Here is a 15,910-nt window from a genome sequence, read left to right as displayed (position 1 = left end):
AACACACAGGGTTGATGTTGGGGAATTCAGAAATCTGCTTTAAAAACCAGAAAAGGAAATGAATGTCCTGAAGTCCTAACTTTGGCAAGGTGATGCCATCATATTTTCATAAGCTACAACTTATAAATTGTTTCCAAATTGTCTTGAATGACTCTTGCATAAACTTATGCGTACAATGGCCAATTGAGGTAGTAACAACACTACATGATCAGACAGATGACATCTTCCTTTTGCAATGACGGATATATGCTTGAGGGTTTCAGTCCACCATGGATAAAACACTGAAGTCTCTGGCCGGAAAGTGAATATTGAAGCTCAAGGCCTTCTTTCTTACTGGAAATAGAAGATTTCATCAGATTATTGGCGCATAATCTGCTGTAGCTGTAGCACTTGTTTTTTCTGTTCCGGAGGCAGGAGATTAATTTGTTCTGGGGTAAGAATCATCACTTGTTGAAGCAGTGCCTTCTCCTCCTCAGGGCTCAACTGCACAATGGGAAGAAAAATCAATTGGTTAAATGAAAAAAAAAAAAAAAAAACTCCAGCTGATATAAACAGTTCTATTTACCCCTGCACTGCGAGCAGGCTGGCTGCCAAGCATTTGACCAGGAACTAATGAAGGTGGTCCTGGAAGCTGTGGCACTGACGAACTTTCTGGCTGGCCAGACATCCAAGATCCTCTATCTGTTTGCATAGAAGTTCCAACCTGATTGCTATAATCTGAACCCATATGCATACCTCCACCCTGAAAGACAAAAAGCATCAGCCATCAGGTATGTGTCACTCCTATCCACCCAAAACAATACATGCAAGTCATCCAAGATTGTAGCATTCATCAGTGAAAACCCAAACGGTAGTTCATCAGGGTAGTCAAGTCAAAAGCAGCCGACAACTCAAACAAAAAAAGGACCAACCCTGACTTGGATGAAACAAAGAAGTTCAAAAGGGAATCTGGGGTAGACAGACCTTGCAAATTGGTTTAAACACTCTTTTTATTACCAACAGTCCAACACGTTCCCAGAATCAAGTACATTCAAATTACAAAAATCAATAACAGATATTGTCTGATAGATTAAAAACCTACCAAGAAGCCCACAAACACATCCTTTTGTTATATATCCTCTACTTTAGTCATACAGGATGCACCTCAATCACAAGACTGATCATCATTCTTCCATAGTATCAAGTTACTTACATGAAGAACACAAAGGTTCTTGCCAAGATGTGGCTTACAGTATGGTGGATAGACAAGAGAGGACACATGAACCCAACTTTGATCCAGTATCTAAAACTCTTAAGGAGGCTGGTACTATAAGCTCACAGAGAAAATATGAAAAGGGAATATTGTCACAAGAATACCTAATAAAAGCTGCAAATATAGCATGTCATTGAGCCTGAGCAACCCTATACAAATGCTAACTGGATGATTTGACGTTCATATCCATTCAGATAAAACCAACTTGCTTTCAGATAAAGAAACACATACCTGATACATGGATTGAGGTGGTAGGTGATTTGGAAGTGGTGGCTGTCCCAGAGGAAATGAAGGCCCAACAGTAGTGGGGGGTTTTGCACCCGACTGAGAAGATCATTGAAGAAGATGATGAGTCAATCTTCTATATTGACACAATTTTACAAACCAGTGAAATTACAATATCAGCTTACATGAAACATGGATTGTGAAGGATGTTGGAAACCCGAATTGGTTGCCATTTGTGGGGAATACTGATGGTGAAAGTTAGGCATTGAAGGTCTTGGTTGTGGTGGCAATGGTGGTTGCAGTGGCATATGATGACCTCCACCCGTCTGTATCGGTTGTTGCAACTGATTGTAAGAAGCCATTTGGGGTTGATGAAGTTGAGACGGCTGTGAAGAATGATGAGGATGTGTTGGAGGATTAGAAAGTTGCGAAGACTGTGGAAGAGATGCCAGGGCCATTTGCGGATTCATATGCCCCTTATGCTGCTGCTGTGTCTGCAGGGGATATGAAGGCATAGGCTGAGACTGAAGATTAAATGCAGGAGGAGCAGTTGACGAGCTAGGCATTGTAGAGTGGTTCTGGTATTGCGTTCTTGCAGGAGCTTGGATCTGGGATGGACCTGGTTGGTCCTGAACACCAAGTCCCGGCAATGAGGGAGCAGCCTGAGTGTTAGACTGCTGATTTGGTAGTACTGACTGCTGAGAATTCTGCGACCTCACTGGCTGAATATTGGGAATCTACAAACAACCTCAATTTAGACACATTACAAAACACAACCCCATAGATGCAACTTTTACAAATACAGAAAAGCATACCGATTGAGGTGGCCGGACCATCCCAAGCATAATTTGCGCCTAGTGAAAGAACACACATTACATCAGCACTTACAAAAACCAAATGCATGCTATAATTTCAACAAAAGCTACTTCACTCATGAATCCTATTAAAGTCCATCAATCAGTAATGCCATTGAACTCAATGCCCACACAGCAATTCGGGTACTTATAAATTAAAGTTCTTTCCTACTAAAGTTTCTAAACAAAACCAATCACACCACTGTAAACCCTAATCACACAAATTCATCTAAAAAAATCACATAAATTGTGAATTTGCAGATACTTGTATCAAAAATTGAAACTTTGAGATGTTGAAGCAAAAGGGGGAAAAGTAAAACCCTAGAAAGTTGAGAAACCTGGAAAAGCGCTTTGGTGAGAAGCGGATTCTGGATGAGGATCTGCCTCGCTTGCTGCTGGTTCTGTTCTATCAAATTCTGTAATTCCCAAAACACCAAGAGGTCATTGAAAACAGGAACACGACTAGTCCAATTGGGGTGGTTCTTTGAAGCGAAAGAGATTCTGGGAATGAAAATTAAGAGAAATATGAGACGAGAGATACACCTTCATTTTAGACATGATTTCGTAGAGCTGGTTCTTCGACATTCCGGCTATATCCGCCGGTAGGACATCGCCGGCGATTTGATTTCCCGCCATTGTTTCACCAAGAGTGAGAGAGAGAGAGAGAGCGCCTGTTGTCTTTAATCTTTATCACTTTATTGGGCCTTGTAACTTATAAGTACCATAACAAGTGGGAGCCCATAAGGGCATGGATGAGCAACCTTTTTATTTTTTTTTGGAACGGAGTATTGTAAATAGAAAGTTTATATTCATACCTAATCTACTTGATTTTTTTTTCTAGTTAGTTTTAACTTTTGTCAACCTTTATGAAATTATTAAATAATATACAATATAAGAGTACATTTTTTTATTTTGGAAATAATTCTCAACTTACCTATTCTAAAATGAGTTTTTTTTACCAACAGTCCCTCAATTATGGTGTACCTACCAGTATGATACCTCAACTCTTAATCGTACCAATGTGATACCCAGACTCTAGTATTGCTATCATTGAAGTACTTCCGTCAGTTTTTTTCAACTTCTCCGTCATCTTGGTGACGTGACAAGTACTTGAGGCCCACAAAGAGGGTTAAAAGACAAAATTAACCCCATCTGAGATGAGCAATGTTTTTCCCGCCCTTTACCTTTAGAAAGACATCCAACAATTCCAATTTTGGCGCCAATTTTCACTCCCTACTCCTTAATTTGTGTCTCTTATCTAAACTAAAGAACTACCGCCAACCAGTCAACCACAATCTGATAAAACCTAGATCAATCTCATTTTCTATTTTTACCCTAGCACTTGTTAAACTAACAGAATAAATATAGAAATTTATATGGAACATCTCATTTCCACAATCTCATAAGAATATAGAAACGCATAACTTAACGAAATTCAAATACATGTTTAAGTACCATTAGTTGCCACATTTTATGTTGATTAGCCATGATTTTTGCTTGTAAGAACTAATGGTACTTAAACATGTATTTGAATTTCGTTAAGTTATGCGTTTCTATATTCTTATGAGATTGTGGAAATTAGATGTTCCATATAAATTTCTATATTTATTCTGTTAGTTTAACAAGTGCTAGGGTAAAAATAGAAAATGAGATTGATCTAGGTTTTATCAGATTGTGGTTGACTAGTTGGCAGTAGTTTTTTAGTTTAGATAAGAGACACAAATTAAGGAGTAGGGAGGGAAAATTGGCGCCAAAATTGGAATTGTTGGGTGTCTTTCTCAAGGTAAAGGGCGGGGAAAACTTTGCTCCTCTCATATTGGGTTAATTTTGTCTTTTAACCCTCTTTGTGGGCCTCACGTACTTGCCACGTCACCAAGATGACAGAGAAGTTTAAAAAAACTGACGGAAGTATTTCAATGATAGCAATACTAGAGTCTAGGTATCACATTGGTACGATTAAGAGTTGATGTATCACATTGGTATGTACACCATAATTGAGGGACTGTTAGTGAAAAAAACTCTTCTAAAATACAAATATAAATGATTAATCATTTATATTTATTGCTAGAATATCCCGATTTGGATATCAAAATGAATAAGATTATTTATTTAACTGGTTACTTTATTTTTTTATTAACATCAATATTCTTACTGTAATATGGATTGTCTTGAATTTTTCATAAACTTTGGTTTGATCTAAAAAACAAACTCGTTCATTAGAAACTAAAATTACATGTTACATCTACTCTTTGGTTAGTTGCATATATATCAACCAAATGATAAAATAAATCACTTTTATTATGAATATAGGGAATGTGTGAAAGAATTTAATCTGAGAAGATAGTTTGTATGATTATTATGCATTTTTCAGTTGTGTATAATAAATAATTTTGAAATAGAGTTAGAAAGTGATTAACGAATAGTAGCTTGATTTGATATATAAGTTAGATTATGGGCATTTTGGGAAAAGTAGGAATGTTTAAATAACATTTAAGTTGTATGTACAAGTAAATTAGAATGGTATATTAAGTAAGGAGATCTAAGTCATCTAACTACCGTTTTGTTTAGATATGAATAGAAGTTCCCTTATAAATAACTTCAATTAATTGTTGAGGGAGTGAGTAAGGTTCTGCATTGGTTAATAACTCACTGTAGTTTACACCAACGTAAATTGGGATGGACTCAGCTGAGTAGTAGGTCAAGCCGTCAAGGGAAGCTAGGTATAGCAAAAGTTGCATTTAGATATATACGTACGTACTGTGATCCATTTCGATCCTTATTGTATAAATTATATAATCTTAAGTAAGTGTCCGATAACAAGCAAGTAACCCTAGGGTTTTCCCCGGCCAGCAGGCATACATAGACGAACAAAAGACATAAAGTAAGTAATAGCAGACACGCAGTTATAGTTTAACTGCACATATCTAGCTAAATAAGTAAACACTAACATGAAAGTTGTTACAGACTACAGAGTGATTTTGATATGTGATTGAGTTTATGAATATATATATATATGACCATATATATAGATATGACCATTTATAATACGATATACGGGGTAAGGTGGACGAGAGATACTGAATCGAAGTCGCTGTACTACTTCGTACGTACTGAGTAACTGAGTCATAGTTCCATTTCTTTCAAATACGTACGTACGTGTCTGGATTAACGTACGGTAGAAAATTGTCGTTTAAGATGTTAGCTAGCTCATGATATTTGATGATCCTGCAACTTCACCAAATGGAGTCCAAGTTAAATGGTTGCTCCGGATGCTGTTGTGACTGCGGCATGGAATCCATAATCTGATCCTTTGATGATGAAGAAGCTTGCTCATTTGACGAATTCATGTTACGATCAGTGCCAAAATGAGACATTACTCCTTGCTGCTGTTGCTGTTGCGCCGCCAGAAAAGATGAGTAATGATCTTCTAGACCAGCTGCTGTAGAATCTCTAATTGGTTGATGATAGATGGTACTGCTAGAACTGGAGGTACTGCTACTCCTAAGTTGTAATGCCCTAAGTAGCAAGGAGTTCACTGACGAAAGATTTGAGGGACTCAGCAGGCTAGATGGCCACGATCCGAGTGCTGCTGCCGGAAGAATAGCACCGCTAGCCGCCGCCTCTCTTGCCCCGAGCCAATTAGTCATGTTTAAAGTAGTGTTGGTCATGTTAACATTATTATTATCAATAATGTTGTAATTGTTGCCTTGTGGAATTGACATGTTGCCAATGAACCCAGGACTAGATGAATTTGCAATGTTGTTCATAAAATTTGGCAACTCCACATCTCCAAATTCATTTATAACTGAGTTTGTCCCACCTGGAGAATCGACAGATTGCGGTGAGGAAGATGTCAGTTGCTGTGGTTTTTTCAATGCGACGCTCTTCTGAAACACCCTACAAACCACCCATTCTTCCTGTTTACAAGTGAAAAGTAGCTAAAATTAGCCCTAGCTGTAGATATGATTAGAATATATAGTTTCAGGGCTAGATTATTCAATTAGAGTAGCTAGCAGTGTACGTAATGCAAAATTATACTTGTTATATAGACAGCAAGCCTCCTTTAATTACTTGATCTGCAAACCAAAAATGGCTTAATTGAGTTCGTAATATATATACCTTTGAAGATGAGGATTTGAAGGGATGGTGCTTGTTTTCTAGTCTGTATTCGTGCATGACCCAGTTGGTTTTCTCACCCCTTGGAGCTCTACCTTTGTAGAAAACGAGGGTCTTCTTCATCCCAACCAGTACACCTTGACGAAGTATTTCTTTGTCTTTGCCAGTTGTCTTCCAGTACCCAGCTTCTGTTGCTCGGTTGGTCCGAAGTCCAGTCGGGTATTTCCGGTCTCTCAAGTTGAAGAAGTACCACTCTTTCTCTCCCATCGACGCCTTGCCTGCACCCATACAAAACAGAATTCGTTTTAATGTCAAATAATACATGCTTCATTTCATTGCAAATCATCATTAGTTTATCAACACAAATATGAAGAAATGTTCCAGAAGGTAATTAAGTGATTTAAGTCAAGAGCATTCCAGCTTAACTAAGCATGTGTGTGTGTGTGTCAGATGAAGATAATCAGATACAACAAAGTTGAGCAACAGAAATGATAGTAACAATAGATCAAAAAAGAAGGGAGTTCATGTTTGGAAAGCAGATTTATATATATCTCAAATTAACAGAAATGACTACCTGGGAGGTCCCAAGGTTCACACTTATTGAGATCGACTACAGCTACGGCTTGTGATGTGAAACTAACATCAGAAACCTTGCGACCGAGATAGTACGTAATCAGTTCTTCATCTGTAGGATGGAATCTGAACCCAGGAGGAAGATTCTCCTGCATCCTTATACTAGCTAGAATAATAATTCTGGTATTGGATGGAAACCTTTAATTAACTGCTGCAGTCTCTAGCTAGCTAGATATTCGATTCTTCGGAAGCTTGGAACGGAGACGAAGTAAGATAATGATGAAGATGATGAGGTATTAATGGAGCTGCATAATTCATCCAATCTTCAAGAAGAAGCAGTCGTTGGCATTCGCCAGTAGTCGTTTTTATATTCCGATAATTACAGCTAACACTTTGACAAAGATGCCATTGGTGAAGAGGACAATTTTTTCTTCTTATGCAAATCCATCCAAATTACCAAGAACACCACTACGATTACTATATACGTATTGATTATTGAACAAGAGGTTTAGCGAGCATTGACTAAGAATGGTTCAAGATATCAAAGTGGATACGAAAAATTTGTATAATAGGTTAAGTTTTATATTTTGAATTGATGAGTGGCAATTGTTTTGGCACGATTCATGAGGATTAATGGTTTTCTCTGTTCTACCAGATTTTGGATTTCATATACAAATTTGTTAATTTAGTTGTATTCTATATGATATGAGATGATTCAAAGTCCAACCACCTTCACCCATTTCTAACAACCCAACCTTAAGCTTGGATACTAACCTCTACTACTTTAATGGGAACGTACATTTGTGTTTGGCTATTTACAAATTACAACTATCGCTTTCCACTCGTATATATACTAAACCCTACAATATTTGATAGATATATATATCTGTTTAGATACGTACACTAGTATTGACACGTGTCTACTCCTCTCGTCATCTCTCCTTTTCATGTGATTGTGATTGTAGTATCCCCATTGCAACTCTTTACATATATAGGTTGCAAATTGATTTTGGTTTGGTAATCTATCCAAAATATATAGTTAATGATAACCCACCCAAAATAGGCATAAGAACATTAATTGAAAGGAATTGTCGTGAGTTAGCAAAATTAGTCCGTAGCTTCGAACACAGTTTTCACAAAACTGTTGAGAGCATTTCACGATTATAGATTTGGTGTAAAAAACTTTATGTGTCAAATTAAGGTGCATAAATAGCAATGTAGGAACTAGCAAGGAGCTGAAGACAGAATTATTAGTGCGTCGCACCCCATATACATACATCACGGTCCGTATATATGATTGATTTCTTTTTTTCTGGCACGTTCACATTGAATATTGAAGAATTGACAGTTTCATACTTTCAGATCATATTAATTTCGAATTAAAATTTAGTGTGGCTCTAGCTAAAGCCTATAAGTTCGTGTACTTTTTGTGAATTAATAATGGGTGCGAAAAGTTTACTAAGACTGAGAATAAGAATGATAGTAGTATACAAAATAAAAGAATAAGAATGAGTGGTTAAAATGGTCACCAACCCACACGACTGGGAATCGCTAACTTGGGTAAGCGGTTTTTGTTGGCTATCTTAATTTCTTCGTTCATCACATTTTGTCTTTCCTCGATTCTCCATCAAATTCAATCCTAACTTAAACCATTTCGTGTAAACAGCACAGTAGTAGTAGTCTCTACTACTGTATCCATAAATCCATTTCTTGCTTTGCCATGCCACCTAGGGTTTCTAGAAGCATTAAGTATCTGCGTATTGATATTCTACATGCAATTTCTGCATGTCTCTCTAGCTAGCTTTAATCGATTTCCCTGGGGGTAATTGAATTCAGAACAAGAAGTCCTCATTCATTTGTCACTATCTATCTCAAGTTTGATCAGCTAAATATTGGCTATGTCACTAGAGATTTTAGTTGCATATGATACTATGCTAGCTCTATGAGGAATAATGAGCTAATCAGACTTGAGAATACTGTTTTGTCAAGATTAAGGACATTACTTGGCAAACAATTGTTAGTTTGATACTATGCAAGTTCACCTGATCTTAAGATGAACATGAGAGATGTGGTAATCGAACTTGAGACATCAAAGTAAGATAGTTATCTGCCATTCTCCCCGATAACATGCAACATCCTTTTCTCAATGGAACTAGTGCGGTTGCCCTCCTATCACGTCCATTGATGAAACTGTATAATACATAGGTCGACGTGTCTAAACCCTAAATTGTAATAATCACGTAAAAAATCACCCAAGATAATAACATATATATGTCTCATCTAAATAAATAAATATATATATATATATATATATATATATATACTCTACATCAAGGGTGGACGTTCGCAGTGCACTAAAAGTGCGGACGTCAGCGTTTTCACAGGAATTTAACCACCCTTTTGACAATGTTTGTCTTGCCAAACGAAGTCCAGGCCATGATTTGGAGATTATGCATGTCGATGGAGTCATCGACTGCCGATTGCAGTCAACATTGATCGGGCATGTTTAGGTGAGGTTACTGCTCAAACCTTCGATGTCAACCTCTTTAGCCCTCATCTTATTGGTGACGTCATTAAGGGTGGTCTTGGGCTTCGTTCGACAAGAGAAACGTCGTGGTGGTGGTTGGATTCCGGTGAAAGCGCCAACGTCCACAGTTTTGGTGCACTGCGGATATCCGCTCTTGATCATTTCTCTTTATATGTGTGTGTGTGTGTGTGTGTGTGTGTTTTCAGGTTGCGCCATGCGGATGTGCGATTCTGGCGACCGACGATACGCAACGACGACGCGGATGGTGTCGGGCGTTCTCCCCCCTCCCGACGCTCCTGTCAATATTGGCCGGAGGCCCGGAGCTGCAACGGCGGCCGAAATCTCTAAATTTCTGCAAGGTGCCGAGAAACTTGAAATTTCCAGAAATTTTGAGATTTCGGCCGCCGTGGGCCGACGCTACAGCTTACCTGGCACAGACAAGAGCGCCAGGAATAAGAGAGTGCGGCCGACATCTTCCGCACCGTCATCGCGTGTTGCCGATCCCCTGAATCGCCTATATATATATATATATATATATATAGAAAATTACGTACTAATACCAGATAATATTTAAATGAACTAAAAACTCATTTTCCATATTTTTTTATACAAATTAGGATATAAACATAAACCCAAAAATGATTAAGTAATTAATGCTAAATGTCCAAAATACCATTATTTTTGTGAAATTTACCAATCTGCCACTCACATAGCTAATAAGTTTCTCTCTCTTCTTTTTTTAGTTTTTTTTTTCTAGCAATTTTAGTTTTTTGACCAAACCACCAGGAATTTTGAGGTTATCTATATATAAAATTGTTCCTAATGTTATGATGTTTCATTTAAGTACTATATTGCATATTTTTCTAGAAACTTTGAAATTTTGAAATTTGTTTACTAAAAACGACATTAGCAGCTAGTTTTCCAGTCGACAATAGCAGCTACATTTATAGTCGACAGTAGCAGGTACATTTTAAGCCGACAGTAGAAGGTCTCTTCCAAGTCAACAATATGAAATAGCTTCTAAGTCGATAGTAGCAACTAGTTTCATAGTCAGCAGTAGCAAGTAACTTCTTAGTTGACAGTAGCAGGTGTACATGTATATGTAACATGTGGTATTAAAAATAAATTTTAAATTATTTTAAGTGTGATGAGCTAAAGAGGGGTAAAAAAGTAAATTATCCTATGACATGTGTCAAATTGTCATCGTATTGTTTTTATTTGTAAATTGTAGTCATAATTTATTTTATTAAATTAGAAAGTGAGTTTTTTGTAAGCTAAATTATTGTTGGATACTTATTAGTAATTTGTTAATATATATATATATATATATATATATATATATATATATATATACAGTTCATATCCAGAGTGAAGCTTCACTATGAGATTACAGAGTGAAGTTCCAATTTTGTCATACTTTTCGGTCAATTTTTTTCACCATAAGCGATTCAATATTTAGATATGTTATTCAAGATCATCTGTACAAAATTTCATCTAACATGCACCATTTATCGAGGAGTACTGTACATGCTACCATTTCGCTTTATAATTGTGGTGAAGAATGCTGAAATTATTATTGGGCTTTTGGGGTTGTCAAGGAGTTGAGCACATAGTCCAATATCTAAAAACCTTAGGATCTCATTAGTAATTTAGTATTCAAAACTCAAAAGCATTTCAAAGATTCAAAACACAAATAAATATTCAAAGATCAAACATATATAATTGAATATTTTTTTAGCACTTAGTTGATTTTGAAATCTCGATTATCATCATCGACTAGATTCGAGACTCTACTTGTAATCAACCTCTGAGTTGATAGACAAAAAATTTATGCAGAGAAGGCTTAGTGCCAAAGTTAAAGACAAAGAAACAATAGGAAGATTTCCAAATGAAGCTCCAATTTGACAACAGCCCACACCTAACCTTTACAAAAGGCTCTTTTATTCAATTACAATGTAGGAGGCAAAGAATACTAATACCCTCAAGCCTCCACTAAATTAAATTAACTGCTAGCTACATCCTCAATACGTTCGGAAAATTACATATATCTTAATACTTCTTTTGGAAAGATGCATGTATACATGTCTACCAATGCGTGTGGCTTGGTTTTGGTCTCTTCGTTTTATTTTTGTTTGTAGTTAATAATTTCTGTTATTCTGGATATCATAAACCCTTTTGACCCTTTCTTGTGGTATAGAGAAATTATTAAGGAAAATTAATGAAGGTTTTCTAATATGAACACACTCAACTACAAGGTGTTTTTTTACTTTTCATACAAAGCTGGCGCACTACAAATGATTCCATGAGTTTATTTTGCAAAATGCATGCACTTGCAAAAGAAATTTAAAACTACACAAGGTTGACCAAGCTAGTTTCAATCTCAGACTAAAACCTTCAAAAGCAATCTTAATGGAAAACTTTCATCAAAAAATCTTAATGGAAAACTACAACAACTGTTTTAAATATTCTACCTCACTAGATGTTTTATATGAGGATACTTCATCAAATTTGTAACGACCTAAACTATTACGAAAATAGTGAAACAAGAGATGCATTGGTATAAAAATAAATGAACCAGTTTGACAAACAAGAGATTTCACGAAAGCAACCAAAGCACACGCTTTAGCTTTTTGAAGGGGGTAAGCACTCCACTTTGTTTTGCTTTGCCTTGCTTTGTGAAGGAGTCCCCATAGAAACTCATTTTGGAGCACCAAAGGGAATTGAAAATGCCATGTTCAACAGAGGAAGCACTTGCTAGGCTCTTCTACAATACTTCATCCTCCGTTCACCTCCTCCTTCTCTTCCTCTATGTCTCCTTCATTGTTCTTGCCAAGTTCTTCTACTTCATTGGCAGCAACCCAATATTCCCAAGGTCTTACAATCTAGCTACATGCATCTGTTGTAAGTCTTCATTCTAGTTTTCATGCTTAAATTAAATGTGTTTTTTTTTTTTGCAGAAACTGGAATGGATACGAAAACTATATGTTTTCGGATGAAGAAGAGGAGGAAGAAGAAGAAAGGCACAGCTTTCATGTTCATGGTCATCAGTACTACACTGAAAACGATCATCTGGTGGCGGACATCATTCATGGTGGTGAAGCACTAAAGTTTCTGCCTGATGAAAACCTTCAGAGGGATCGGTCAAGTTTTTCTGATCAAGAGTTTATTAGCGCCGGGGAGAGCCTCATTGAAGAAGACCGAGATGATATATCACAAGGTTCAGAATACGATCACAGTGCAAAGGAAATCCCTGTAAGAGATCCTGCTCCCGTTCACAATTCTGTCTCGAATGATCGAGTCTGGACCACTTCTCCGATCACTATAGGCCTACACAGAAGTTATTCGAGGAGAAATGACAAAAGATGTGACGGTATGTCACTTTTTTTTTTGAAGCAATATCTAAGTTTGTTACACTAACTAGTCACATGTACTTCTTATGCTTCCATATACATTGTGCAGTCTGACATTGCTTATAATTTTAAGAATTTTCTACAGACAATCGTGAGGATTCTGATCACATTACCGGAAACAGTACAGTGACAGATGAAAATTTTATAGTATTCAGGCCGCCCCAGTTGGAGACCAGAAAATTAATCAGAGTACAAGAAAACAAAGACGATGAAATTTTTGGTGACTCAACAGTTGGATCAACTTCTAAGAGCTCTTCTGATTGGAGAAGCTCAATCAATTGTTCAGCGACCGAAGATCCATTTTCTTCCTCCTCACGGAGAAGCTGTCCCAAGTGGGAGTCTTACGCTGTCTTTCAGAAATATGATGAAGAAATGATGTACCTCGACAGAATTAGTGCCCAAAAGCTCCATGAAACAGGTCATTTCATTTTTATGCATACCTAATCATTTGGAACTTAACATTGTCAATATACTCAACAGCCTCATGACACTAAAATTTTTGTAATATTTGCTTTCAGAATCACTCAGGTCTATTCAAGTTTGTCCAAGATCAATTTCTGAGAGGATTGTTCATCAAATCTCATTGGCAACTAAAAGGCCATCTGACGTACGTCACAACCCTTATCACGAACTAGAGGCTGCTTATGTTGCTCAGATTTGCTTAACGTGGGAAGCACTTAACTGGAACTACAAGAAATTCGAGCAAAAAAGGGCCTCATCATCGCGTCACGATTTTGACCCTGGCTGTCCTGGCAAGATTGCGCAGCAGTTTCAGCAGTTCCAAGTTCTTTTGCAGAGATATGTAGAGAATGAGCCCTACGAGCAGGGCCGGAGACCTGAGATTTACGCTAGGATGAGGCTTTTGGCACCAAAGCTACTTCAAGTTCCAGAATATCGAGGTACTCGTACATTCAATTGCACTTTATCTTCTTTTAATTCTCTATGGCACCTCCTTTTCTTTAACAAATGTAATGTGCGGTAAAGCTAAAGTTGTGTTCCACTATGGAATAGTATCAAGAAATGCATAGTAAAGAGTATAGGGATCGAGAATGATTAAGTAATGCATTCTTTTTTGGTTTATTTTTAAGCTTCAGAAGATGATGATCATGAAAAGGAAGAAGGATTTGGATCCAGAATCTCCTCAGCTGCGTTTCTAATGATAATGGAGGATGGAATCCGAACGTTTATGGAATTTCTTAAGGCTGATAAGGAGAAACCCTGCCAAAAGTTATCAGCCATGTTTAGGAGAAAACGAAGAGGTTCAGTTGATCCAACTCTTCTAAATCTCATGAAAAAAGTTAATCAAAAGGTAAGTTTTCATATATTAACTACAACTCGTTATCATCTTATCATTATCAAATTCAATCAGAGCGACATTATACACACTCTCAGAATGTTATCTTACACAGTTACACTCATTATAAAATGTAAAATTTAGAATACATAGTGACTCTCTTGATATACATGCTGACATACATGCATGTATCATGTATGTACCCGGTTTTTAATGTTTTATTATTCTTATTCTTTCCCTTCCATGAGCAGAAGAAGATGAAGATCAAAGACCTTCGCCGTTCGCACAAGTGCTTGAGAAAGAAAAGCTTAAAGGTGGAGGAGGAGATGGAAATATTGCTGGGACTAATCGACCTAAAACTGATCTCTAGGGTTTTGAGAATGAGTGACTTGAGTGCAAACCAACTGCATTGGTGTGAAGAAAAGATGAGCAAAGTGAGAGTCCTGGATGGGAAATACCAGAGAGATTCCACACCACTTTTCTTCCCGGCACAGGGAAGTGACCCACCACCACCTCATGTATTTGCTGAATGACTAGATCCTGATCAATGTCCATGCATGAGTGCTTAACAAGATGAATATCCTAGCCAGGTACCTTTTGTATATACACATACAATATCATATTAGCTAGGGTAGAAGGGACCCTACAGATCAAAGCCATCACATGTGGAGTGACAAGGATTTGGAAGATTTAGAATCCATTAGAGAAGTGTAAAGACGGTTTATGTGATTCATGAATATTGAAAGTGAAAGAACAAAGCAAGGAACATGAAGATAGAGACAAGGAGGGTACGAAAGACTTTAGCTTTTAGCTTTAGCTTTTAAATTAGGGTTTATCTAGAACTTAGAAGGGGAATTTAAGCTGAATTAAAAGAAGAGCAAGGCTACTACAGAGATGCGGTGGGAATAAACAGGAGCACATGTCAAACTCCAGGCTAGGGACAGAAATAAAGTCCAATAAATCGATCAACCAGTTTTAAGATGTTTATCTGGGGAATGGAAGTTGATGACCTTGTAGTTGGGCAATATCATGATTTATGGAAATGATCTGCAGCATATGAGAATCTAAATGTCTCAACTAGGCCAGATCAGTATCTATGCCAAATTAGTTATCAATGCTTGAATGGAGTTAGAACTAGAAGGTCGGAACTGTAGAGGGATTTTTTAATTGGAGTACGCAGCGATGATTAGTATTGTTACTGCTAGGTTCCCAAAGTTAGCATCAAATAACATCAATACCAAAGAGAACTTTCCTGTTTACATAGCCTCATTATGGTCACCAACTCACCACTCAAATCTCAAACCAGTGTTTGCTAAGTGCTTAGCAGACTCGTGTATTTCAATTTACATCATCAAAATTAACATTCTCATAAAAGGAATCAAGTTTCCAGCACTATCATCCGCGCGCGGTTTGTGTGTGTGTGTATATAATTATATATATCCATATATCCATATATCCAAGAAATGAAATCATTTACTCAAAATGATTGTCTAAAGGGTACTGATACACTGTCAAATTTTCGGGCTAGAAGTCCTAGAACGGTGTGTGGTAAAGTTTCATATAGACCAGATCACCAGAACATCAAGAGCTGCTAAGATTTTACTACTGGGCAAGTGAATGTGAATAAACCATATCCAATATAAAATAGAAGATGCCAAG

At 37.1% G+C, this 15,910-nt stretch overlaps 3 protein-coding genes across 5 annotated transcripts; 1 reads left to right on the top strand and 2 right to left on the bottom strand.

The window, feature by feature from the left end:
• Positions 1-70: 70 nt before the first annotated feature.
• On the bottom strand, positions 71-3,005 carry LOC126794731 (cleavage stimulating factor 64). Its single transcript, XM_050521501.1, has 7 exons — positions 2,875-3,005; positions 2,670-2,747; positions 2,293-2,331; positions 1,663-2,214; positions 1,484-1,576; positions 566-742; positions 71-483 (listed from the first exon to the last, which is right to left on the bottom strand). Exons 1-7 carry the CDS (start codon positions 2,965-2,967, stop codon positions 358-360), a joined length of 1,158 nt encoding a protein of 385 aa, XP_050377458.1. The 5' UTR covers positions 2,968-3,005; the 3' UTR covers positions 71-357.
• Positions 3,006-5,370: 2,365 nt separating this feature from the next.
• LOC126793449 (protein CUP-SHAPED COTYLEDON 1) lies at positions 5,371-7,293 on the bottom strand. Its single transcript, XM_050519981.1, has 3 exons — positions 7,022-7,293; positions 6,451-6,725; positions 5,371-6,248 (listed from the first exon to the last, which is right to left on the bottom strand). Exons 1-3 carry the CDS (start codon positions 7,173-7,175, stop codon positions 5,565-5,567), a joined length of 1,113 nt encoding a protein of 370 aa, XP_050375938.1. The 5' UTR covers positions 7,176-7,293; the 3' UTR covers positions 5,371-5,564.
• Positions 7,294-12,215: 4,922 nt separating this feature from the next.
• Positions 12,216-15,478, top strand: LOC126793448 (uncharacterized). 3 transcript variants are annotated; one of them, XM_050519979.1, is made up of 6 exons: positions 12,216-12,419; positions 12,505-12,917; positions 13,043-13,375; positions 13,476-13,856; positions 14,055-14,266; positions 14,503-15,478. In XM_050519979.1, the coding sequence occupies exons 1-6, from the start codon at positions 12,274-12,276 to the stop codon at positions 14,782-14,784; spliced, it is 1,767 nt and encodes a 588-aa protein (XP_050375936.1). In that variant the 5' UTR covers positions 12,216-12,273; the 3' UTR covers positions 14,785-15,478. The 3 variants fall into 3 exon arrangements, with proteins under 3 accessions (XP_050375936.1, XP_050375935.1, XP_050375934.1); XM_050519978.1 differs by having other exon boundaries at positions 14,052-14,266; XM_050519977.1 differs by having other exon boundaries at positions 12,217-12,419; positions 14,046-14,266.
• Positions 15,479-15,910: the final 432 nt, after the last annotated feature.

Source organism: Argentina anserina, chromosome 5 (assembly GCF_933775445.1).
Source record: "Argentina anserina chromosome 5, drPotAnse1.1, whole genome shotgun sequence".
Taxonomy (NCBI): domain Eukaryota; kingdom Viridiplantae; phylum Streptophyta; class Magnoliopsida; order Rosales; family Rosaceae; genus Argentina; species Argentina anserina.
Note: the sequence above shows the minus strand (reverse complement) of the source record. Positions and strands in the feature narration are given on the sequence as shown.

Coding starts and splice junctions, on each gene's coding strand:
- LOC126793449 (XM_050519981.1), bottom strand. CDS start 7,175: ATGCAGGAGAATCTTCCTCCTGGGTTCAGATTCCATCCTACAGATGAA. Junction 6,726..7,021: donor TGAACCTTGGGACCTCCCAG/GTAGTCATTTCT, acceptor GTATGGGTGCAG/GCAAGGCGTCGATGGGAGAG. Junction 6,249..6,450: donor TCAAATCCTCATCTTCAAAG/GTATATATATTA, acceptor ACTTGTAAACAG/GAAGAATGGGTGGTTTGTAG.
- LOC126793448 (XM_050519977.1), top strand. CDS start 12,274: ATGCCATGTTCAACAGAGGAAGCACTTGCTAGGCTCTTCTACAATACT. Junction 12,918..13,042: donor AAATGACAAAAGATGTGACG/GTATGTCACTTT, acceptor AATTTTCTACAG/ACAATCGTGAGGATTCTGAT. Junction 13,376..13,475: donor CCAAAAGCTCCATGAAACAG/GTCATTTCATTT, acceptor ATTTGCTTTCAG/AATCACTCAGGTCTATTCAA.
- LOC126794731 (XM_050521501.1), bottom strand. CDS start 2,967: ATGGCGGGAAATCAAATCGCCGGCGATGTCCTACCGGCGGATATAGCC. Junction 2,748..2,874: donor AAATCATGTCTAAAATGAAG/GTGTATCTCTCG, acceptor TGGGAATTACAG/AATTTGATAGAACAGAACCA. Junction 743..1,483: donor CACCTCAATCCATGTATCAG/GTATGTGTTTCT, acceptor TTTGTCTTTCAG/GGTGGAGGTATGCATATGGG.